Source organism: Lepidothrix coronata, unplaced genomic scaffold, assembly GCF_001604755.1.
Source record: "Lepidothrix coronata isolate B3197 unplaced genomic scaffold, Lepidothrix_coronata-1.0 Scaffold56, whole genome shotgun sequence".
In the NCBI taxonomy this organism is placed as follows: domain Eukaryota; kingdom Metazoa; phylum Chordata; class Aves; order Passeriformes; family Pipridae; genus Lepidothrix; species Lepidothrix coronata.
Window position 1 is genome coordinate 536,394 of NW_016690236.1, and position 25,789 is coordinate 562,182.

The 25,789-nt window shown below is 38.0% G+C and overlaps 1 protein-coding gene across 6 annotated transcripts in view; it reads left to right on the forward strand.

Annotated features, from left to right (window-relative positions):
• The window catches only part of PALLD (palladin, cytoskeletal associated protein), a 199,785-nt gene extending 177,048 nt beyond the window's left edge, over positions 1 to 22,737 (forward strand). For 4 of the 6 annotated variants that reach the window (XM_017816543.1, XM_017816540.1, XM_017816545.1 and 1 more), the window contains 10 exons: positions 52 to 153; positions 713 to 763; positions 2,187 to 2,408; positions 7,471 to 7,620; positions 11,563 to 11,657; positions 16,556 to 16,688; positions 17,654 to 17,861; positions 18,577 to 18,742; positions 19,470 to 19,603; positions 20,586 to 22,737. In XM_017816543.1, the coding sequence (XP_017672032.1) occupies positions 52 to 153; positions 713 to 763; positions 2,187 to 2,408; positions 7,471 to 7,620; positions 11,563 to 11,657; positions 16,556 to 16,688; positions 17,654 to 17,861; positions 18,577 to 18,742; positions 19,470 to 19,603; positions 20,586 to 20,758 (1,434 nt within the window). In that variant the 3' untranslated portion in view covers positions 20,759 to 22,737. The remainder of the gene's footprint in view (positions 1 to 51; positions 154 to 712; positions 764 to 2,186; positions 2,409 to 7,470; positions 7,621 to 11,562; positions 11,658 to 16,555; positions 16,689 to 17,653; positions 17,862 to 18,576; positions 18,743 to 19,469; positions 19,604 to 20,585) is intronic. The other 2 variants (XM_017816544.1, XM_017816546.1) reach the window with 1 other exon arrangement.
• The last annotated feature ends 3,052 nt before the right edge of the window (positions 22,738 to 25,789 follow it).

The window sequence follows — 25,789 nt, forward strand, 5'->3', positions numbered from 1 at the left end:
ACTTTTCTTTCTTCTTTCCCCCCCCCCATCCCCTTTTGATTTTTTGTTCAGAGATTAACATATGAGGAAAAAATGGCTCGTCGATTGCTGGGAGCAGACAGTGCTGCAACTGTCTTCAATATACAGGAACCAGAAGAAGATCCTGCTATACAGGTGCCACACAACTCTACAATTTCATAGAAAAAAATTCCTTTCAATTTTTCTTTTTTATAGGCTATGATTGTCACTAAAATAAAGTCCAACTTTAATAAGACAGATATGATGGTTATTGATTAGAGAAGTCATATACAGAGAAGTTATATATTAGTGAAGTAAACTGGAGGATCACATGTCTATTGCTCAGTTTTTCCATAAAGCTGAGACTTCTCAAATGTCTGCTTTCTGCTTTAAACCCTTCCATTTATCCTATTCTGTCCTGACCTTTAAATCTCTCAAGGCAAAAATACATCTACTATCTTGAAACCATCTTCTCTTTATTTGTGTAATATGCACTTTTTGGATGCAGACCAAAACCACAACAGAAAGTCTGCTTGAAAGGCCAGGTACACGTTCTCCATTGTTCAGATGCCAGAGCTGCTATTCAGAAATGTGTAGCATTCATTTGCTTACAGTGCCACATAAAGTACATTCTCCTGATAAAAACTCTAAGAAACTCTCATGGATATCTCTTGGTCTTCTTTCTGCCTCTTGATCTTTTTTTCTACCCTTGCAGGAAGCTCGCTCTGTTGGTGCTTCTGTAGTGAGTCCTGTGGATATTCAAAAGGTTAACATTTTCACCTTTTTCTGTCTTTTTGTCTATTGATTTTATTTCTCTCTGTTGTCTTTGCCCTTTCCTTTCTACTCTTCTTGGTTAATAACAAGAGGTCACCCAACATTAATAATTGTGGTGATTTGGGCTGCACTCCCTTCAGGATGTTCAAGTTGTTCTAGAAGCCTAACTGTGTGAGTGCAGGCAGTTTAACAACAATCATCGTGTGCTCTGGTATCTTTCTGCTGTTACATTAACATACACTGATACTAACTGTGGTATGTACTTCATGGTTTACTTTTATGGTACACTTTCAGGGAACAAAGAAATTTTTAAAATATCCATGGTTTACAAAGGTATTTCTCTGTTCTTCTGTTTTTTACCATTATTGAGGGTTATGATTAGTTTTGGAACTGATCAGTAGAAATACTACACATCATTCATTCTCAGACCAGAGGCAGCAACAGAGGATGGGTATGTGAAAGAACATTGCATGAGATGTGTATTCTGTCTTAAATACAATAAGGCCAAAGGTGATTTGAAAGTGTCTGAATTTCTGCTGACTGAGAGGAGCATTGACTAGTAATTTGTTTTTTTTCCCTGCTTCTGAGCTTTCATATCCTGGCATTATCACTGTTATCACTAAGATTCCGAGCAGAACTTCAGTATTGCAAAGTAGACAGTTCAAGAAAGTAAATAACAGTGTATATCACAGTAACTTTCCCTGATATCTGAATAGCAAATTCAAACCAGTGGTAGTGTTTTACACCGGATGAAACTTTCTGCTCTTCTTTCTATATCTTCAATACTCTTATGGGAGATTTTGGTTTTAAGAAGTGATATTTTTGGCCAACAGGACCATGGCAACAGGAGTAAAGGGAGGCAACTGTCATGGACTGCCAGTTTTGCCATTTTCTCTTATTTTTTTCCTCATTTTTACAGGCAATTGTAAACAATGTAATTTTAGCCTTCTGGTTCAGACTTCAGTACAGTTCTATGCAAATAGCAGATGTGAACCATATGGTCTTCTGACCATCTGGAAACAAAACCCACCCTAAATCTGTCTGTACCCTCAAGGAAATATTAGTTTGTTTCTTTTGTCTTTATGAACTGCTTCAGAATACTTTTATTCTTATAGGATTTTTTTAAAAATGGAAAAAAAGCAACCAATGACTTTCCTTCCCCTTATAAATTAGACCTTAAGACAACATGAAATACAGTTTTTGCCTCATACCAGATGTCTTGATTGTTTCATAGGGAAGTTATTGGAGGCATGGATTATAGTGTTTTTCTTCAACAAGTTACATTTTCCTTTTATATGTAAAAACTTAATGGATTGTTAAAGACCAGTAAAATAAAACCCCCAAACATTAGGAACACATCTTGCGGAGCAATGTGTTGAAGCTGGGCACTAATATCTACCTTTCTTGTTTGACAGGAGTATAAAGTCTCCAGCTTTGAGCAAAGATTGATCAGTGAAATTGAATATAGGCTGGAGAGATCTCCTGTGGAAGAATCAGATGATGAAGTGCAACATGGAGATGAACCTATCGATAACAGTATGTCACCATATTTTGAGATAAAGCTGAAGCACTACAAAATTTTTGAGGGAATGCCAGTAACATTTACATGCAAAGTGGCAGGAAATCCAAAGCCAAAGGTAAGAAAAGAGGGCAAACATTTCTAGAAATGCTCTGAAGAGTTCTCTGTTGGTACTTTACCATCAGGCTCTGGACCTTATGGGCTGTATCTTACAGGAACGGGAGACATTCACACTTGACAAGAAAGTCTATCTGGCATATACTGGCACATCTCTTTTGGCATCACAGGAGTTATTTAGATTTATACTAGTCAAAAATCCTACTGTGAGGCTTCTGCTCTCAGTTACTCCCTCCTGAGGCTTCCTCTCAGTTATTTTACCTGGAAGCAATTCTCCTGTCATTTTCAGAGTTACCTCCAGGACACATCTGTATCACAAAATTCAGTGCAATGATAGAAAGCCCCACGTGAGCTGTCATGGTAGTCCCAAAAGCATTCATCTTGCTCGCATGGGTAATTAGCTCAGGCACAGCAACATGTTAATGCGAAGATATGTTGGTTCTGGTTAGGAGCCAGCATGGTATCTCTGCATTCTTCTGCATCTACACACGCCAACAGGACTAAATTTTATTGGAATTTAGAGGAAGGCATAATAAAATACCACAAGTTCTCATATATCCCAACAGCAAGATGAGACATGATGGTGAGGTTTTAATGATCAGCTTCTGAGGGAGGGTTGGGCTTGGGAAGCGGTTCCTGGTAGCAAATGTAAAAGTACCATGATGTCAGTAGTCTGGAAGAATGCCTTTCTTGTGTAGGTTGCATATAACCATTTTAACAATTGGTTGGCAATCAACTGACTCATGCAACAGGCAAACAACAGCAGCTTCTTCAACTTCCTTGCCAAAGACAGTGCCTTCCCCGTGAGGTCCTTGCAGCTCTTACAGTGACCTCGTGTGGATAGGAGCTCTTGTCTTTCCTAGACAAGATCAAAGATCTCTTATCTATTACACAAGATCCTCACAGCAGAAGCCACATCTAAATCTCTCATCTAGTGTAAGTTTTATGGGTATTTAGGATTTTGAACAGAAATAAATGCAAATGACTTTACATGCCCAATGATATACATGTATGATACTGTACAAAGTGTTAAAAAAAACCAAAAAAGGACATTATCAGGTAGCAGAGAAAGAACAACAGAGAACTAGGGCTACATCTACATTAACAAGTACTGCAGACCAGAAGAAGCAAATCTGAAGAATGATATATTCATCCTTGAACACATTTCAGGAGGTTTTACTTCAGGTTCTAATCTCATCCCACAGACTGAAGCAGATGCAGCACATTAGATGTGTTCTTGGAGCGCATTTTCTGGCTCAGTGTCATCTGAAAGGAATCCAGTTCTGTGCTCCAAGACCACAACATGATGTGAACCACTGCAAAGTAAGTGGGATTGATCACTATACTTATATCAAAAAAGCACTCCTACTTCAAACTGAAGACACACACTGGGAAGATTAGCCCAGTCTGACTGAAACCAAACTCTTGATGTCCAGCATTACTTCTGAGCTGACCATAACTGAGAATCTGTTGTGCTGAACAAGGGTGGAAGACAAATGGGTCTGTTGATGATAGAGGTGCAGTGTGTGCAGAGGTACTCTTTTTGCCTGAGGCTTATGACTAAGTTGCTAGATGACCTATTATGAGTCATCCTTAGTCAACTTCGCCATTCCCTAATTTTCACAGTTTCCAATTAAGGTGTAGTTTCTCTGTCTGATTTAAGACAGATGAAAGAGGATGTCTCCTTTCCCTCACTTGGGCAATAGGGATTGCACAGCCAAGAAACCACATTCTTAGTGCTTCCCCTAAAGTGCGGCATTATAGAGGAGCATCTGATGCGAATGCACCGTGATTCAGATACGACATTCTGTTTTCCTTCAGCGTCAAAGCATGCACATTAAGAAGTGATTTGCTCTTGCACCTGGAACTGTGGCCCTTTATTCCAGTCACTTGCAGATGCTTTGTGCAATTTGTTAAGTTGCTTGGGATGGAAGCAATTTCAGTCCTGTTGTACGGCTACTTGTTAGCTGGGCTTTGCAAATGTCAAAGCTGTATCTTCCCCTCATGTGCCGTAGTATGCCAAGACAGCAATTTTGAAACACTCGATGGCTGAGGGCTGCCCTTCTGCAGTCATTTGTTGAAGCTGGAAGTGTTGCCCCTGAATAAATTCTTTACTTTGGCAAATGAAAAGCTGGAAATAATTTACTAACTTGAAGCTCCTCCCTTTTAAGTATTCTGTCAGGTCTGCCAAGGAATGGCTTTGGGAAGAACTGTAGTGTTTCTAAAATCTGGCATTCATTACAAGGGATTTTTCTAAGCAGGGTTATTGGCTTGATTATTTTTTCCCCTGAACATGCCATGTAAATTGAACACTGATGTGCAAATTCTGTCTTCATAAATATGACTTTTTAAATCTGAGTCTACTCTTGGTTATAACCTTTGGTGTAATGTAAAACTATTTTTTCATTAAAATGGGAAACCTGTGGTGCTACAGGAGGAACTGTGGAATACTTCTTTTTAAGGAATATTTCTCTTCAGAATTAGGACAATGCCATACAAGAGGTTATCACAGAATGTGTTATATCACAGAATATTCTGTGGAGTTGGAAGGGACCCACAAGGATCATTGAGTACAGCTCTTAAGTGTATGGGGATCGAACCCACAACTTTGGCATTATTTGCACCATGCTCTGACCAACTGAGCTAATCTGTTACATAAATCTCATACTGCTTGCTCTTCACATTGCTGAATATAATTCTTGGTGATTAAAAATGCCTGTGCTGCTTAGGATCAAAACCCTTCTTGTGCTGTGTATTCCATTGTATTTCTAGTCATTACACATTGGTTTCTGAAAATCTAGTGCAACTAAAAGCAATCCAGATGCAGTGTTCAGTGCTTCGATAGTTTAACGGTACATTTATGAAAAGGTATCCTAGAAAGAAAATACTTCACTGCAAGGACCACTGTCTCCTGCAGTGGTAGTGTTTTATTTATTAACTTCTTGTCAGATAAAGGTAATATTAAGAATTTACTGCTCATAAGGGATGCCAATGCTTTTAAACTTAGTTGAAATAGGTATTGGGCAATATATACATGTTGGATGTTTGGATAACTGGTTCAGCTAATATTTGCATGTATTTCCATGTAATAATTTCTGGCATGCCTCCTGATATTTCTGCTAAGTGCATTGTTATTAAATAATTACTGCTTAATGCAGTACATTTCCAAGCAACATTATGACACACATAAAGCATGCAAGTTAAAACTCATTTTTTGCAGCTATATTGCTTTAGCACCCATTAGCATGTGTATATAAGTGATCAAATATCTTTTGCATCTCCAGTAAGTGCTCTGTCAGCAGATGAGAAGACATGACTAAATCTTTTGTTAGTACCACAGAGTCTCTGCAAGGCTGCTGACAGACAAAATGGGAAACAAGTATAACCAGCTATTGAGGAAATGAAATCATTTTGAGTTACACATAATGCTTGTTAATATAAAAATCATACACAGTAATAAATTTTAAGGGAAATTTCAACTCATTCCCTCCAAAAAATCCTCCATTGTCTCTTTGTGAAATTTAAGAGTATATCCTTAACTTTCCCCCCAAGTGAGTGAAATTCAAGCTTTGAAATATTGGCACATATTAAAAAAAAAAAAAGAACCCAGCATATTAAACTCTATCAGGAATGGAATCGTGCTTTGCTTTGTCACTTTGTTTTTACTAGAAAGTCAGCACCCTTTCCTCACCCTTAAGACCTAAATTCCCACTTCAAGAACGCGACTGAGGAACCGTGTGTGTTTTCCTACTGCTAAATAGTCCCAGCAGCCACAGGACCAGGACAGTTGTACTTTATATGAGCTTGACCTTGTAAAAATGGTGCAGGTATCTGCACAAGTATCCGAAATGCTGAACACCAGCTGATGTTATGGCATAGTACACATTTCAGAAAAGACAAGTGAATAATGTTCTACTTAAATATGGGTTTGGGCAGCTGACTACAGCCTGCCTGGTATAAGATTTTTCAGATATTCCTCTGTGTGTGTTCATGCATACACAACATTTTACTTTGGACTCCAGCAGATTTCAGTTTGGAATTTTGCATAATTTTTATAATTCAGCAAAAGAAAAATTCTGAAAGCTAGGTCAAAATATTTTATTTTTTGCTTCAAGTTTGAGGCATTAAAACATATTTTTTTGTGTAATTCATGGATTACTGTGTTATTCTGCATACATCATTTTTTTGGCTCACTGAAAGTAGATCTTGGGTCAGCCAGAGAATAAAATTATGTATCAAAAGTAATGGAAAATACCTCTGTTTGATAGATAATGTAACTGTTCTGTACAGCTTGGAACTATGCTGGTGTTGGCGTACAGTGATTAAAGGCTATTTATGTGCTGACTTGCTTTGAAGTATTTCCTATTACTTTGCAAAGCTGTCCATCTCTGTAGATGCCTATCACATCGGGGTGACACTGTTTCAATCATGTCATTATACTGAGCTGGCCCATTCCCACACTGAGCTGCTCGCTGCCGGCGTGAGCGGCTGAATCCTCTCTGGCATTTTGGTCCAGTCCAGTCAGCTTAACGGGTATGAGACAAAACGGGTGCTTCAACAGTGAGATCATTGCTTCTATTTTATTTGCCATTGAATTAATTAAGCCTATAATTACCTTGGTCTATGTTTTTATTTTCTGAAAAGAGAGAAATAGCATTCTTAAGTTCTTTCTGCAACTTCTTCAGATTTAAGTGAAATAAGTTTAAAATTACCAATCTTCTCTGAAATAGAACTTTTCTTTGTAATGACATTTATTTTCAGTTCTTGAAGTATTCAGCTGCTGTTCTGCCCTTGGGATGGGTACACCCCTTATGCACCCGTAAATTTCCTCAGTAAATGTTCACGCTGCCTTCTTTCGCTTTGAAAAATTGCTAATCTGTAACTGTTAGTGAAAGTGGCTCATGGAGTGTGGCTCTGCACTTTTACTAGTTGCTCAAAATGGTTTTCTTTTAATACTTACCAGAGAGTTTTTCAGCAGTTAAGGTTCGTTAGTGCTATTAATTGAGAAATGATGACAATGAGCACCCCACCTCTTACCAGCTGTGCCTTGTTTTTTCCTGCAGATTTATTGGTTTAAAGATGGGAAGCAAATTTCTAAACGAAGTGATCACTACCGAATTCAAAGAGAACCTGATGGAACTTGCTCACTGCATACTGCAGCCTCCACCCTGGATGATGATGGGAATTACACTATTATGGCTGCTAACCCACAGGTAAATGAAGGTTTGGCTCCAGAGCAAATATCCTTCTGGACATAAATCTTCAGAAAACTAGCTCATCTTACATATGCATGATTTAATTAAATGGTGAAGTCACTGTAAGTATGCAAGTTAGATTTCTGTTTTCATCTTGCATCAGTAGGGTGGGACCTTTCTATCTCCAAGAGATTAGCAACTCAGCAGCAATTTTTTTCCTATGGTTTGAGGTTTCAGGGGGGAGGAGTGTTGTTTTTTAATTACTCTTCCACTAGTTGTTTCAGCTGATAACATCTCAGTATCCTAACTGAGCATGGATAGCACATATACAAAAAAGGAGAAAAAAAAAAATCCACTTTACTAGCAGATGTAACACAATCCTGCAGTTTAATGTTTCTTTTGTGACCCAACTCACTGACTGAGGCCAACTTTCTGAAATGAGTGGAAGTATATCACATCTCAACGTTTACATTAAGCAGATTGCAATTCTGTAAGGCAAAAAAATCTAGCACTGTTGCATAGCTGTGTTGATCTTAAATATTGTTTTTCTGAAACACAGACTGTTACTGGTTTTATAATGTCATTTGTTCTTCCTAGACCCAGTACAAGAGTGGACGTATATAGCAAAAACCCGCTAGTGCATTGGATATAGTTAAACTTACAGGTCACACATCCTATTGAAATAACATTTTCAATTCACTTTTCCTGCACCACAGCAAAGTGAGGGGAAAGATTTGCATGTGAGAAACCAAAGCAGTAACAAAACTTTTGGGATGTAACGAATTATTTTCTTCTGTAGTGCCAAATATCTTGCCAAGACTAGGCCTGCAAGCAGAATCACACTGTAGAATAACAAACTGGAGCACTGAGACAGAGTTTAATCTAAGCAGGAGTGTTGTGCTCTGTTATGTGTGTTGCTAGGTTACTTAGCATGATGTTGCCATTTTTGCCTCGCTCTTCAGCTTGTCAGTCCTGCTCATACTGCAGTGGGCTTATGAATGTATGGGGTTGTACATAGAGACAAGACACAAATAGCAGTTTTTGGCTAGATTCGTTCTACAAACTGCAGTGCTTAAATTTAGGTAGTTTAAATACTATTTCTACATATATAAGTAAAGGAAAAAATAATGAAATCACATAAGGCCATGAAATTGTTCAAGCTGGGAGTTTTTACACCTAGATGACCATTGTTACAATACTTGGCACCATTTAAATTGTGGAAATTCACAGCACGTTTAAAAATGTATATATGCTCAAGGTGAGAAGTGATTCCTTTTCATCTTCCTGTAAGTGTTGTGTTACTGCAGGCATAAAGTTTCCCTGTTTACTGTGTGATCCAAAGTCTTGGAGAACTTTGGTGAACAAACTGCCTTTGTGTTTGGGCACTGTACTCTGTCCCTGAATATTTACAGCCTACTTTTGAGCATTTGTTATTCTGGATAATGCTCATTAAATGACACAACTTACTTAGGTTTCCAGTTCTGGTCATTGATGGCACTACTTTCTTAGTGGGTTTTTAGATGTACTAAAATGAGGTCGATTTGTGTGGGTCCTAGCTTGGAGATTGATAAAGCAGTTTTGTTACACAGTAAAATTCTGTGCTTGTGCTTTTTTTCCCCTCTTTGGAGAAGAACCAGAAGCATCCTCCTCTGGCTCCCCTAAACAAAACATCTGTGTTTCACCAAGCCCATTCTATTCTTTTTTTTTTTTTTTTTTACAGTGTAATTCCCAAGCAAACATACTTATCTCTCCTACTATTTGCTTGCTTTTACTATGCATTTAACAGTACAATGGAGGCAAAGAAGTGCTGTGAGTTAATGTACTAGCCTTTCACACTCAAAGATCTGAATTCCAATTCTTTTAAGTCATCCTGAGTGGAAATAATTTTGGCATAGTGTTCTTAATTATAATGGAAAGTTGTCCACATCTCAAAGCTATCACAAACTTAGGCAAATTTGGCAACTTTTCCTTGAGAAAGTGAAATACATAAATATAAGGAAGCCCACACCACGACTCTGATAGACTGGTAGATATTTGCTAGGCTGTTGCTGTGTTTTGGTCCTTGTTATTGGAACCACCAAACTACAAAGCAAAAAGCTTATAGAAATTGGTTTTATTAAAGCAAAGGATTCAGTTCATGAAAGCTCTGCCAGCTCGTGCCATCTCATGACTGGACTGATATAACAGGATCTACGTATGTAAAATGACTTGCTGACAGACCCTGGCAGAGGCCCGTGGTAGTTAACACGGCAGGCCCTGCTGCCCACAATGTAAAACACAGGGACCTGGAATTAAGGTTCTGACACACCACTGGGGTTTGGTGTAAAATTTGTCATAGAACTTAATCCAGAGCAAATGGACCCTGGGCCTAAACAAACACAAAACGTTGCCTGGTTTAGGTCTTTATTTATGGCTCACGTCCCTTAACTGAGCTCTTTCTGTGAGCTGTATGGGCTTAAGTCAAGTCCTTATTTTCGCCTTCCTTCTTTTTATCTCACTCTCTCCTCTTCTTTGCACTATGCATCCACAGTCCTCAGGCTGGAGTTCCTGTAGTTTCAAGGACATCTCATTGATTACTTCCCACTCATTGCTTCCCTCCCTTTCATCCCATGACTTTTTCAAATCTTTGGCTTCCTGCTTAATCTTTCCCATTCAAATTCCTTACTGCCCTTTGTGTTTCGTTTTGTGATGCCATCATGTATTGAGATATGCAGAAATTATCCCAAAATATGCGTATTCATCACCTGCCAGAAAAAATATTAATATGCAGTGGTGCCCAAAATAGAAATGCATTTGTTCCAGATGTCTTTAATGGTCTTGTAACACAAGGGGGGAAAAAAAAAAGCTTTTATTTAATGAATTGCTATGGGTCATGTACAATGGTTTATTTTAATGCAAGGATTTTTCTTGCAGACTAAGTGGGTCATGGGAATAGAAGCAGGACACAGACTTAATTTCTAACAGTCCAGAAGTAACACAAAAGTCATTGCTAACTGAAAGCTGCTTGTAAGCCCAATGAAATTGTTTTTTTATAGGCTTTGGCCAGTTGTTAAAGAACAGCTATTTGCAACCCCTCAATTACTGTGATAAAAATATTTGTCACTTTTATGCTGACAGACTTGAGTGTGGAGCTCCCAGCTTAGACCTGAAATACACTGCAAAGCTGATGTGGATGTTGCCTTACTGCTACCAGCCCAGGGGGCAGAGCTGTTATTTACTGGGACAACCAGAGGCTTTTATCCATTACAGGATGAATTCCAGAGAGCCCTGAATGTTGGCAATTCTGGCCTCAAGCAGCCCTATCCTAAATCTGTTATGACTAGTGCTTGTGGTGGACAACCTGTCTTGTAAAATAAAAAGAAAAAAGAGGACCAAATACACTAGAACCCATGTTTTATTTATCATTCACTGAAAATACCCTTAGGCAACGGAACTATGGCCAACGTCCATCAGCAAAACTGTATGCTGCTTCCTTGGATTCCCCAAACCAGGGCTCTGCAGAGAGGACCTGTTAAGTACTTGCCAAATTCTTTTGCCTTTTACATTAATGGGGTTTTTTTAGCTGTGGGCCCACCAGATCAATCCACTTTGGAGGTAGCAGCTCTGTTGTTAATTGCCAACACCCCCCATGTGCCATTTTCAAGACCTTAAACTAGCTGTCTTGTCATTCCATCCACTTGCCATACACAGAGAAACCTGTCACCCACATCAATAACTTAGTCAATATACTGTTTTAAAAACTTAATTGCCAGTGGCACTAACAATCTTTTTTTAAAGAAAACTTCCAGGTAGAACTTTTTAACTATGACTGTATCATAGTCACAGTCATTCCAGTCTGCTCTCTGTTAGATTGGAAACTGATAAAACAAGTGGGCAAAAAAAAAAAGAACAGATCAGGTTGAACATTTATATTACATGTTTCAAGTCTTTTAACGCTTCTCCTCTCCATCATCATAACAGGGCAGAGTAAGTTGTACGGGCAGGCTGATGGTTCAAGCTGTAAATCAAAGAGGCCGCAGTCCTTGGTCACCTTCAGGTCAGCCTCATATAAGAAGGTATTTGATTTTTTTTTTTCTTTTAATAATATGCGGTTTGCAAAATAACTGTGGTAAGATAAAGGATGTGAAGTAAGCAGGTAAGTTAAAAGTAGGGCATTCAGAAAGAAATGTGACCACTGCTGTCTGAAAATTGCTGCAGAGCTTGCACACTCAGAAGTATAAGCAACCTCTGAAAAGACATGACTTTTAAGTATCTTTAATTTTACCTGTCTTCTCCTGCTTTCTTTTTGGTGTTCACTAGTTACTCCATATTCCGAATTACACTATCAGTAAGGGAAGGAACTTGTCACTCAGGCTTTTGAAAAACATTTCACCTGGTTAGGATTCTACCAGGAACCTGCATCCTTCTGCAGCTTCTAATAAGTATTCATTTAAAGGAACAGCAGAAATAATCGCATGCCAAAGAGGTTTATCAGATTTACATTAGAAATATTTCAGTATTTCCTTCTTTAATATTTCAGTTCAGGTTCTTATAAGGAATTATGAGTCAGAAATAAAGTATTAAACTTATCTTTGGTGAGTTTACAATTATTCTCATACGAAGCTTTGGTTTATGTTTTTGGACCATATAAGGGAATTTTCCCTTCAAATATTTTTTTTCATTTCCCAAGCATTTATGAGGCTCTTTAGCACAGCTTAGATAACTTCAGACGATACAAAAAAATTCTTTTTGGTTACCCAAACAGAACTGCTTTCAAGGGAGTATAAGGGCTCTGCTTCTTGTTCTGCTGTAATGAGGCATGTGCTTTGCTTAATGGTCACAATAGCCATAGAATCTCAGTATTGCCCAACTGTAATATACAGAGTACATGTAATTACTCAGTCAGCAAGGAAAGGATTTCTGTAACTGTTAGTAGTGGTACTAGTATGTACTGTAGAACTGCTGTATGCAAAACAGGCTCTCTTCCTCCCTCTGACAACTAGAAAGTATTAGAAAGTGAGGTTGGTTGTTTAAAAGATCTGGTCCATCTTATTCCTACATGGAACAAATTGGCCTTCCTGCCACCCTGAAAGCATTTCCCAGCATTTTGCTGAGCCAGCCTACCAACTCCCTCTCCAATGTGTCACCTTTAGGTCTATTAAGTTCAGAGTGCTCCCGGAGGGGAATATCCCTCCAGCGCTGCATTGTAAGAAGAGTTACAGAAAAGGCTGGGTCCATGTGGCATAGCCAGATAGTCACTAAGGCACTTGGCACCTGCAAATAATGAAAAGTCCCTGTTAATCTCTGAAGGGAAAACCTGCTGTGAAGAATCAGGTTTCAACTAAGTTTCAACTTAGCGCACACAGGGTGAGAAAGGGGAAAGATCTTTAAAAACAGGGATGGGTGACAGGAATCTAGGTAGGTGCAAGAGTAGCAAGCAGCTGCCACTCCTGCAGCTTCCTGAAGGACAAAATGTGTGTGTGCGTCTCTCTGTGATGGACAAAAACCTTAGGTAATAATGGAAGAGCTTCTTTTCAATCTTTTCAAATGTAATCAAAGTCCGAGGCTGCTTATGGTTGGTATTTTATTTTCTAATGGAGACAGGCACTCAACAAGCCACTATTGCTTTAGGTTGGGTGTTTGGGTGTCCAGTAGAGTAATAAATTATAAATAAGGGATTTCCATACAGCAGTTTAATTAAAATTAGGGCAATTACCAAGGATTCTTATTTCCTGTAAAATTAGCATATGTGAAGGGCTCATCCCCTTATCTTTGCTCTGAAGAGCTGTTTCTGTAAGCATTCAGCACAACACTATTTCTGTTTAATGACAGTTCTCACTACTCCCACCACCCAGTTCATCAGAGACTGATGAAATGGGAGCATGTAAAACCTTCCTAAGACAGACTCCCATCACTGGCTTTTCTAATGTGATATACCAAAATACTGTGCTCCCCCATACACTGTGATATTTGTCACATCTATTGCCATAGACTTTTGATAAGTAACATTCCTGTAGCATTACAGTATTATTTATATTTGCTTTTCTGCTTCAGAGCAACAAAACTTTTTTTTTTTATTACAAGCGTAATTATTAGCTTAATGAACTTTATGACCTGTTACACTGTTGACAGTCTTTTTCCTGGAGTATATTTAATCTCTTACAGAATTTGTTCTGGCAGAACTCTGAGGGTTTTTTTCGTTCTTAATGTGTTTTTCTAAAATTTGCTTAGCTGACACACATCACCTTCTAAGTATTACTTGGTGTGTTGGGGAGGGCACTTTTGAATCTTCTGACCTGTACAAAGCTTGGACTCAATCCCTTAGATGACATGGAGCTCAACTTTGTGTCACCTAAGCATGGCAGTCAGAATTGCAAATAAATCAGAATTGCAAATTGCAAATCTTAAAATGCATGAGATTTAAGGAAGATTTTAAACTAAACATTCCTATCTCCCTGCTCTCAATTAGGGGATTAATTGTTACTTAATCTTTTTTTCCAAAGTAGTGATCATTACTGTACGGTCAGTCATGAAGTCTTCTCCAGCTTCTTGCTCACTGAAATTCCTAGTGCATTGTGCCATACTAACCCATGGAATCTCCCCTGCACACACTCAGTACATGATGTCAGTTCTCCTGAAACTAATCCATGCAATATGATGCCCTCAGCACAACTCTAAAGAGCCCACAATGAATCCAAGGGTATTCCAGTCTATTGCCATTTGTCATTCCTAGACATCTGAAGCCCTTGGCTCTACTCATTATTTCTTTAAAACTACAAAATATTTTAGAATTAAAATAATATTGGTTTCACCTCTCAAGGTAAAGACTCAAAAAGTAGTCCATTTTGGGGTAAACTTAAAGAAATGCAACATCTATGGTCATGAATTCTTAACATTTTTGTTTTCCATTTTATTTGGCATAAATTTCTGCCCCTCCTCTTCTCCCCCAGTTTTGACCACTGCTGCCTTTTCATGCAGCTGCAGCAATGAGATGGTGGCTCTCATGCTCCAGAGGTGCCAGTTAACCTGTTTGGCTCAGCCTCACAAGAACTTACAAAGCACTAGTTACTTGTACTTCATTGGCATCTTACCAACAGTCTCTAAATAGGCTGCATGTGATTACTGTGGAAGCAGATTTTGCACAAGTTGCTTGCACTGTGCAGCACTCACTTGACTAGATACCATCATTTCTAGTTGGTCTTGCAGAACCCTCCATCTTCCATCCCCTCTACATGCACATTAGGCATGTATGTCTGCAAAATTGGTTAGGAACTCACCAACTAAACCTCATGTTGCTTATGAGCTGCAATGCTGGAGCTACTGAAGTAGCTTTAGACATGTTCAAGTGGCAAAAACTATGAGGTGCTTCAGACCTGGATTTAGGCACCTGAAGAGTTACATAAGCTTTTATTTTAGTGTGTGCAGAGATGTCAGTCTGTGTTTCCCATTTCAGTTATCCAGTCCTACATTATTAAGCATTATGGACTAGGTATCTACATAACTACCCTGGCCCTTGGTTTGCCTTTACTTATAGCTGTGGGAAAACTGGAATGATTAAGAAGTCAACATTTATCTATTAATGACAAATAATACTGTAGCAAAGGTGATGACTGGCCAGAATTCAAACAGAGCAAAAGCAGAGAAAAGCGCAACAACAGAGCAGAACAAAATAAATCAAATTCAAGCAACCATAATTAACCACAACCTCAGTGGAGCACAGTGTGCAGCTGGAATGTTTATCTTCTATACAGTAGTACAGTAGGTCACATCCAAATGTGACCATTAAAGGTTTTATGGGTTTTTTTGTTGTGAATTATTTTAACCTAAAGAAATGCCCCTGGGCAGTAGAAAATGCAGTATAGGCACCTATACTGAAGCATGTACACTGCAGACACCAGCCAAAACAGAAACACTGGTAAAAATTAACAGAACATGGGATTCAGAAAAGAGAATTTTACTGTAATATGCCATTGCTAAGAGTGATCTTGGAGGATATTTGAATAGTTCCTCTTCACTGACATGGGATGTTACTGTTAGCAGCAGCTGGCTCCAGAACAGAACCCAATGGAGCTGATCAGAAAGGACAAAAAGGGATCTAAAATTTTGTTTCAAGTTTCTTTGATTACAAAATCACACAAAATGCAATAATGCTAATTTCAATGGAAAAAAAATCCAGTTAAGTGAGGAACCAATTAGAAAAAGATTTGGTAGATTAAATTAACAGACAAGAATAGCCAATGCTGAAAATGGATTAAATGATATCGTGGAAAAAAATTAACAACCAAAGTTTTTCTTCCTATTGCTCACAACTGAAATCCTCATTGTTTTGATACCAATATTTGGTGGCTTTGAAAATGTTCAAGAGTATCTCAAAAAAAAGTGTTAAATGAGGAATAAATATCCACAGCAATTCAATACACACAATTTTCTAGTGCAGAACAAGAGAAGACAAGTCTGATGTGAAAAGTCTTTTCTCAACTGAGTTAGCTTTTAGCTGCTGTTATTTTCTGAAAGGGAACCACAATGAATGAACAGTACATGTACTTTCTGGTCTCAGCAGCAACAGTGAGGGGACTAAATACACAGGACATTAGAAATGCGGAACTGAAGCTACATGCCAAGACCTGTCAACTTATTTTATTTGTATGTCAGTGATTTAAAGACTAACTGTAAACAAAAATACTCTCATGTATATAAAATTAATTAATATTACAAGAAATTATTCTGTAGCCATATTATTTTATAGGTCATATTTTGCCACAACATGTGAATTAAATGAAAGTAATTAATAAGTACAGTGTTATAATTAATTCAGTCTGGAGCAAATGCTACCAGTGCCTGTGTGTAGATACGGAGTGATTACGGTATAGGTCAAAGAAATAGTTTAAAATTCAAAGCAGTCTTATAAGTGATTATGGTTTTTCTGATTTAGCAAAGAAAAAAATAATTTAACTTTGTTTCATGTTATTTTAAGACCACGATCTCGATCAAGGGACAGTGGTGATGAAAATGAACCAATTCAGGAACGATTCTTCCGGCCTCATTTTCTGCAGGCTCCTGGAGACCTGACTGTTCAAGAAGGAAAACTATGCAGGATGGACTGCAAGGCAAGTGTCACACAAAGGGTAGCAGCAACCTTTTGATAACATTAGCTGACTCAAAAACCACACTGGTTTCTTTTCGAAATTATTTTGCCTATTGCCAGTTTCAGTGCCTGTCAGTAGGTTAATTAATCTCCCTGCTTTTGAGTGAGTAAGTGCGCAATAAAAGTTTGCCTCCCCTCCAATGACAGTGCTTTGGGCACACAGTAAACTGATTTATAGAATTCAGCTATGCTGGGGTGTGGAGGGAAGCAGCACACGCTACAAAGAGAGTGTGCCTCTCCATTTTAAGTCCTTTTACTCCTTGAGTTTTGAACTCCTGTTAAAGTTTCAAACAATATAATCCTGATTAATGACTTTGCTGGACAGAAATAATGCAGGCTTGGGTGACTTCCGTTTACTTTATGCTGACCTATTTGGGAGAAGCTATTTGTTCTTGAGCAGTCCCCACAGCAAGTGGCACAGCTTTCAAAAGTACAAGACTTGTTGACACAGACTAGTATTAACTAGTGCAGGCAGTGCTGTCACTAGGTTACACCTAAGTGGAATGGAACTTAAGAGTTCAGTAATTAGTCAGCTAACATCTTTTTGTTTGCAAGTTTTCCAACAAGAAATTAATCTAGAAAGGAGTATCTTCTCATTCCACTTGAAGAGCAAACAATAAAAAAAGACAAAAGGTGTCACCTTGCCTTTTGTTTTGCTGTGTATTATTATTTAGCTTCTAGCCTATCTAAACACTGATCTTTTTTCAGTCATGCCATAAGACATCATGGAATTCAGGGAGTTGGCCAGAAAGTAAGTAAATGAATACAATTGACTCAACGTGTAAATCAGGACAGAACTAGATCTCTAAAACTTTTGGTACACCTGTGGTAGCAAACACCACCAAACTTCTCTGAAGTAACAAGTCAGGTCTCCTCCAGTGTCTCATGTGGCTAAAACAATTTCCCATTATTTTCCTTATACTCAAGGTTAGTGGATTACCGACTCCAGACTTAAGCTGGCAACTTAATGGACGACCAATTCGCCCTGATAGTTCTCACAAAATGTTAGTGCGTGAGAATGGTGTGCACTCCTTGATCATAGAACCAGTCACATCCAGAGATGCTGGAATCTACACATGCATTGCCAGCAATCGAGCTGGTGAAAATACATTCAGCCTGGAGCTCACTGTTGCAGGTAACATCTTCATGCTAAGCTTTCAGGCTGAGCACTGCCAGGATAACATCAACAAAGAAAACATAAGTGACATCAGAGGATGTGATTGAGGGGTAGGGGGTAAGAAAAGGAAACCTGGCAGTAACAGAACTATGGTATATTTGTAGGTGAGATATTTGTTATGTTGTGGCATAAGTTGACTGGTATGTAATATCTGTGCACACAGTTAAGAAAGAAGGGCTGCTGGCCTGAGGCATGGCTGAGGCCACAAACCAGATGATTTCCATGAATATTTTTCTTAATGACAATCTAGATGCGCGCTTACTGCCGAGCAGCCAGCAGGATGTGACCTGTGCATTTCACAACATATCAGACTAATGCCACTCCAGACTTCTGGTAGAACAGTTCCTTCTACAATTAGAAGTCCACACTTTTATGGAATATCAAGGAGCACTTTTTACCAAGCATAGTGCAGCCAGTTTATCTAGTCTTCATGATCTACATTTCAATTCTTCTGGGGAAGAATCAGCTCTTTTAGCACGCACTTTTCCCCTACTAAAATATGGATGTGACTGTTTTCTTCAGAGGAACCACAACTGAACTTTGTAGTTAATGAAGACAACACTTATGTTTCCTGCCACTGAGGTCTTTCATTATCATTTTTAGCATGCTGCTGAAAGAAGGGGTATGTTTTCACAGACTAGTGTCAACATAACTGCAATCTTTATTTTCACAGCTAAGGAAGTACAAAAAGCACCTGTGTTTATAGAAAAGCTACAAAACACAGGTGTGACTGAGGGATTCCCGGTGCGACTGGAGTGTCGAATCTCGGGGGAGCCATCTCCTCAGATATTTTGGAAGAAAGAGAATGAGTCACTCACATACAACACTGACCGAGTGAGGTTAGACTGTCTTAGAATAATCTTCCCCTGTGTAATTTCAATGATGACATATCCTGTAACACAAATAAAAACTGAAAAGGTCAGAAGAATGCTTCGTGTGAACAGTATCTCATAAATATTAACTAGTGATTGTAATAATTTATAACATTTACTCAAACTTGCAGCCAACATGGCAGCTGAGCCAGAAGTAAAATGTTACTTGTTTTCCATCATTAGACTTATGCAACTACCTTTGCACTTCAAGCAAGTGGCGAGCTAGTTTTTCTCTTCCAGAACCAAGATTTACAGAAATTTGCTAGTGAAAAATCAAGGCTCTTAAGGAATGCTATCTGCTTTTCAGCAGAAACTTTGATTCATAATTCTGCTGTATAGTTAAGAAACTAAGATTCAGTATTTTAAATTCTAAGATGTTCCTCAAGTTCCTTTATCATTTCCTCAAAAAATTCGGGTAAGATCTGGTGTCCCTGCTACTCCAGATGTCTTAATCTGTAATTGCAAAAGAGAAGTTACTTCATATATTTTTTTCTTCTCAGTTTTCAATTCAATTTCAATTTCAAATTGTTAAGCATACTCAAGGTTTTATTTTCTACTTGCTAATTTCCATATTAATTAAAAGTGGACTATAATTAATCTGTAACTAAGATTGGATCAGTTTATAATGACATTTTAAAATAGTCTACACTGTCTGGCAATTTAAATAGTAATTTTCTACTTTTCTTTTGATTAGCATGCACCAAGATAACTACGGCTACATTTGCCTGCTTATTCAGGGAGCTACAAAGGAGGATGCTGGCTGGTACACTGTTTCAGCTAAGAATGAGGCTGGGATTGTGTCTTGCACTGCCAGGTTGGATGTTTATAGTAAGTGACTTCAATTTTCATGATCATATAAATCCCCCGAAAAGCAATAGTTCTATAAGTTTTAGTTTGTTCACAGAATGGTTTACATTGGTCTCTCTTTCTTTTGTTTATAGTTTCTCCTCAATAGTAAACATCCACTTCAAGACAACAAATGCTCTGTCAAAGTACATTTCACCATCTTTCAGATACCTAAAACAAGTGCATGCTTTCTGTTTTTGCTTAGTACATTAAATATAGCTAATTAACAACAGATAACGGCATGATTACATTATTTCTGTGGATCATTATTACTACTGCTCTGCTAGCACCTCCCTAACCTTTTGTATTCTTTTGTACATTAGTCTGTAATACACCTGTGACAGCTACCAGAAGTGTAGTAGATGTTTTTACAGCTTTCTGCTTAATTACTCAGTTTGTTCCCTCACATAGTGAATGTTTTCTTAAAGCAGTATCTCTTATCAGTCTTCTCGTAACAAGAATTAAGGTGGGGTAGGGAAGATGGAAGGGGGGACACTGGAATGATAAAGGATGATTTCTGGAGCGGTGAAATACAGACTTGGCTCAGTGTTCTTCAGCATACAAGGGTTGGCAAGGGCAGCCAGATCATTTCCTTTTAAATCAACAAATAACCTTAGAACAAGCCTGTTACTGTAATATGAGTGCCCGGAAACAACCTCCTTGCTGTCACCCTTCTCAGTGGCACTAGGAAAGGTACAAAACAATGCCAAAAAGTAACAAACACAGACTCTGTTGTTTTTGGCTTACCACATTTGAAGGTGAAACTAGATGCTGGGAATAAAAAAAAAACAATGCCAAGAAATTAAACAAACTTACCTTTGATATAATGGTTTTCTGCTGCTCAGAAGTTAGTAACTTCTTTATAAAGTTAGTAACCCCTTACAAAGGGTTAATTGAGCATCTGGCATGCTTTGATGCACAGCTCAAGAGAGCTAACATTTTGTCTTTCCTTTTTAATCTACAGCTCAGTGGCAACAACCACCTCAGACAACCAAGCCAAAGAAGGTGCGGCCCTCAGCCAGCCGATACGCTGCACTTTGTGACCAAGGACTAGACATCAAAGCAGCTTTCCAGCCGGAAGCAAATCCAGTCCACCTGACAATGCAACCTGGCCTGGTAGAGAGTGATGATCTGTAGATTCAACTGCCACTTCCATCGTTTTCTTTCAAAGCAGAAACACTGAAAGCCATTGCCATGACCAATGATACTCCTATGTCACTTTATGCAAGGGCAGACACCTTCAAGTACAAAAGATAAACAACAAACACAATAACCATATATTCCTTATTCATTATACCAAATTAGAAGAATAGATAGATTATTAATAGGAATGTACACACTGCACAACAAATCACATTCACCGGTTCCTTAACCTACATTGCTTCATAATCCTTTTCATAGATGCCAAAATACATCAGAGAGACAGATTTTTCAGAAGAGAACACTATTTTTCATTACATGCTTCATAAGCAGTAAGTAGATGCTACCACAATCTTAATGGTGAAAGATGTTTTCTTCAAGGCCGTTAGATCACAAAGAAAATCAGAATGTCTGATTATCGACAGTTCTAAAATGGCAACATGTTCTGACAGCTATAATGAACAAGTGCAATATTACAAGAATAAAACAGGAAGGGACAAGGAAGAGAAATGTAAGCAAATGCTGTATCTCTGCAAACTGCTTTCTGTTCAACGGTGAAAAAAATATCTTGCCTTCAATGCTGTTAGTATGGACATCAACATCCTAACTTACAATTCATTTGTGTTTTTCCTTTTTGCTATCTAGGAGGGGGCTTACTTACAAACGTACAGCAAAGGCAGTCTTAGCAGAAGTAATTTAACTTCTGCACAATAACAAAGAAGAGCTGACATGTACTAACAGTCTACTTCAGATTACACATATTGGTAACTAGATGGGAAAAAAATGCTGACCATAGGAACCACTGCAGTGGGTTACTGCAGGGGGTGGGAGGGGCACTGGGCAAGAGGTTGAAACTGTGGATTTCCTGAAGGTAGTCTGTAACCTCGTAATACTCCCATTCAAGAATCTGAAATTCTAAGGTGAGCTGAAAACTAGGGAGTGTATGTACGGGATGTTCAACTGTTTAAATCTTGTGTACTATGTATAAGGATTTTAGAAATGTACAGTAAGTGAAAAATGGGTTGAAACTGCAATACAAATTTAAGTGACATGTATACATCAGAGGTGATAGGCTTGCAGATCTGAGGAAGTAGAAAATGAAGATAGACAAAAACTACATGAAATGTGCTCCTTTTTGGTTTTTTCTTCTGAACATAGCATGTATCTCTGATAGATTTTATTTTTTCCTTCTCTTGACTGCAGGCAAATGACAGCTCTTTTAAGGGGTAGAGTCTGTACACCATAGGTGAAAAGCCTGAAGGCTACTTTCAGAATGCAAGGCAAATCCACGTCAGTGTGGAGCCCCATTTAAGTCACACCTGACTAGGTAGTTTTAAATTAGAACAAAATGAATCTCAGTTGAAGGAGAGGGAGGGATGGAAGAATTACCAGGCCTGACAAGAAAAATGAGTGTTTTGATGGTACGAGCTACAATACTTCGCTAGGAAAGGAAAACACTGTATTCCTTATATGAAGCACATATATGGTATCTTTCATTATTTATAATAAAAGTATTGAAATCTTCTATCTCAGTTCATTTATTCAGAAGTCCTTAGGGATTTGTTTGGTTTGTTGTTTGTTTTTTTTTTTAATTTTGTAATTGTGTACACCATATATTGCATTACTGCTATACGTGTATTGCTTTGTAAGCACACAAAGTTTGTTTTGTTTTTTAGTGACTAATAAACACAAGGTAGTACTATTTTGGTGCAGGATATGACCAGTAATGGGGATCGTTAATCTAGATTAACGTCATAGTTTGTCAGCTAAGAATAATTTGATTCTATTCTAGAAGTATGTCATATCTTTTGCCAAATTTTCCTCAACTGTGACATGCTAATTTACTTTTTTGTTTAGCTTCACTAGCATTATTTTGCCACCTTTTATTTGTATTTATGAAAATGTATAATCATTACTTTGGATTGTTGTGCTGATATAATGTGGGTTTAACATCAATAAATATTACACAAATAGAATTTTTTCCTTCTGGTAAAGACTAATAACTGTTTCAGTACAAGCATGCAAGTGTAAGATTTGTAGATTTTAAATATTATGAATACATGACATGTATGAGGTGAAATGAGAGCTCCATGCAGCATCTAAAAACTACTAGAATTTATCAGATTATTACGCTTGTGACCTGAAATCTTGTTTGAACAGAACAGAGGAACATGACTTCTAGAAACTTTTGCCAGAGAGAAGTACTGGAAGATGCTTTTTTTTAATAGGTTAGAAAATATGCAGGTCTGTTTTGTATGTGTAGTAATTGCAATATATCATCACTTGCAACTGATTTAAGTAAAGGGCATGGTCTGAATGCTGTTAAATCCATTTAAGAACAGCCTGCTAACAAGGCAATATCAAAATTTAAAAAAAAATCATATTTACTTGTAAAATCCTGCTATTAACTAGTTTCTTCTTCTTTCCTCTCTGTTAAGATATCATGAAAGATGGAAGATAATCCATTTTTTCTTTTAGATTTACATTTCAAGCATTGATCATTACAAACAGGATTATGTCAGCAATTAAGTGAGTACTGACATTAATGATGATGCTGCAACTGAAGTCAATGGAGTTCTGTCTGCTTACAGTACATTGTCTTGGGCTGGGAGACTATAAAACTAAGGCTGCTTTTGTGAGCTTGTTTAAGATGAGGTCATCATCACTTTTTGCCTCTGTATATATGTACAGACAGACACTTAAGTAGTAAATCACATCTCTAAGCAGCAACGTTGTTTTTATGAAAACATTCAGCTGTGCTGTTACTTAGTTACTGGGACTGTTTGGCTTTACAAATTCAGAGATAGAAGTGTGGCACAAGCAAACGAAATACTTTTCAGGCCAAAAAGCTAAAATTCTTGGAAGCATCAAAGTGACTTTCAGAAGTTTAATCTTCTTCCACATATTCCAAAGATAGATAGTATGACCTGAGAGTGTTCTTTTGTCATTTTATAGGACTAAAAAAAAAAAGACCCTTGACTTTTTGCAAGACTTCCAGTTTAGCTACGGGTAGACTTCACATTACTTAGGAAGCTGATCAGTTCAAGCATATTCATAGCAGTCAAAGACTCAATGCCACAACCTTCAGGATGATGACAGAAACCTCTATCAAGAGTAGCAACAGTGAGATGCAAAATTCCACATACGTGAAGGTTTTTCCAGCTGGGTGCGGTACCTGAGCACACAGTGCCTTTATGCTGCAGCTTTAGGGCTACAGCAACAATTAGTTAACGTACACAGTTTTTTTTCACCACAGCCAACTGGCAGTTGGGGATCAAAACCAGTCCAGCTTGAAACCCCAGCTTATAAATAATTGTTTCTTTCTATATCACCACTTTCAAAGTCTATTTTAATTCACTTAGGTTGTGTGCTAATAAACCCCACATATGGTCAACTACATCCTTATCTCTGCAAGTAGCCCAAACAGATTTCATATGTAAGTACTTCATGAGCTCACATGCCATGATACTGAGGGGATCAGCTACATGCTCTGGCTGGATGACCCAGCTGCCAAACCCACACCATGTCGTATAGATTAAATAATCCATGGACTACAAATGCCTGCTTGGATTATGCACATTGGCTAATTCTCTGCCTCACAATGCAGATGTACATGCAAGGGCTAGAATTTGCTGACATTTATCTCATTCTCCTGAACTGACTAAAAGAAACAGCCTTCCCTCTGCACATATACTCTGTTTGAACAGAACTATGAGCACGTAAGACACATCAGGCAGACAGAAACAAAGCTCCCGCCCCAAGGAATTTACAATGTATTCCAGACAGCAAACAGAATTCTTTGACTTGCCTTAAAGCTTGCAACTCTAATTCAGAATTAAGCCACAGTTTGCATCCTTTTACAAGTGTGAATAAGACATAAAATAATCTTGTACTGCATTGCATCTCTAATAAAAATGTGTTTGGAACATAATCAACTCAGGCTTAGAGCAAAAAAGCCAGGCTAGAAGCAGCAGTACCTGTACAGCAGTGATTTCAGCAGCTGTACAGGGAATGGAGATGAATGAACTTCAGTTCAACACCACCAGGAAGGAGAAATTTTTTGCTTTATAAAACAATTGAAGTGCAACAGGTAGCCTTGGGGAAGGGCCAAGTTATGTAACCACTGTCACTTTCTAGCTGTGTAGCAGCATAAATGGTCCAGAAAGAGCTGAAGAACAAGAAAGCAGAAAAAAATAACACATGGCCACTACACAGAATGGTGACACCATTTACAGAAGGAGTTCTACAAATCTCATCATGCTGAATGCACTATGGTAGGACTTTTCCCTACATGTTTAACAACACAATTTCAGGGAATCATATTGTCAAGCTTTTTTGTTTAGGACAACTCTTGGCTGTCTGTACAAAACCACACTGCCAAGCACAGGACCCTTCTGAGCTACCACAAAAGATACTGAAAAGACCTCATAAGATTTCCCATACAACAGGCAGCATACCTGTAGTCTATTGCATATTAAAGACTAGTGGATTTTGGAGATGGCTTTTACCTGCAGCATTTGTCTTACAAACTGCCTGAGCCACTTGTAGGAAAGGGCCTGTCTCAAAGAACAATATGTTGGAATCAGATTTACCGAACATTTTATACTGTTAATCTCCAATAAAAGTCTTAGTTTTTTTAAATTGTGTATTAACTTCAACTGTACAGTCTGTACAGTCTCAGGTAATTTACTAATTTGTTTAGTAATGTACAGTAAATGAAAACCAAAATCAAACATAATTCTTCTATCAGCACAACTATTAGTAAATCCAAAGATCTCGAACTATATGTAAATGATGCCATTTCAAGTATGGAACAGCAGCAACTTGCAACAATTTCAGTTTGTAAAGTTCCAGATCCACTTTCCACTAGGACACAAAGTGCAATCACACAACATAGATTTCAAAACCTAAAACATACTGTTAGGTGTTTCCCTCACAGTCCTGTATAGGAAAAGCATAATACAGTTTAAAATCTCAATAGAAGAATGAACAAATTTTTAAATTAATTTAAAGCTTTTTCTGAGCAGC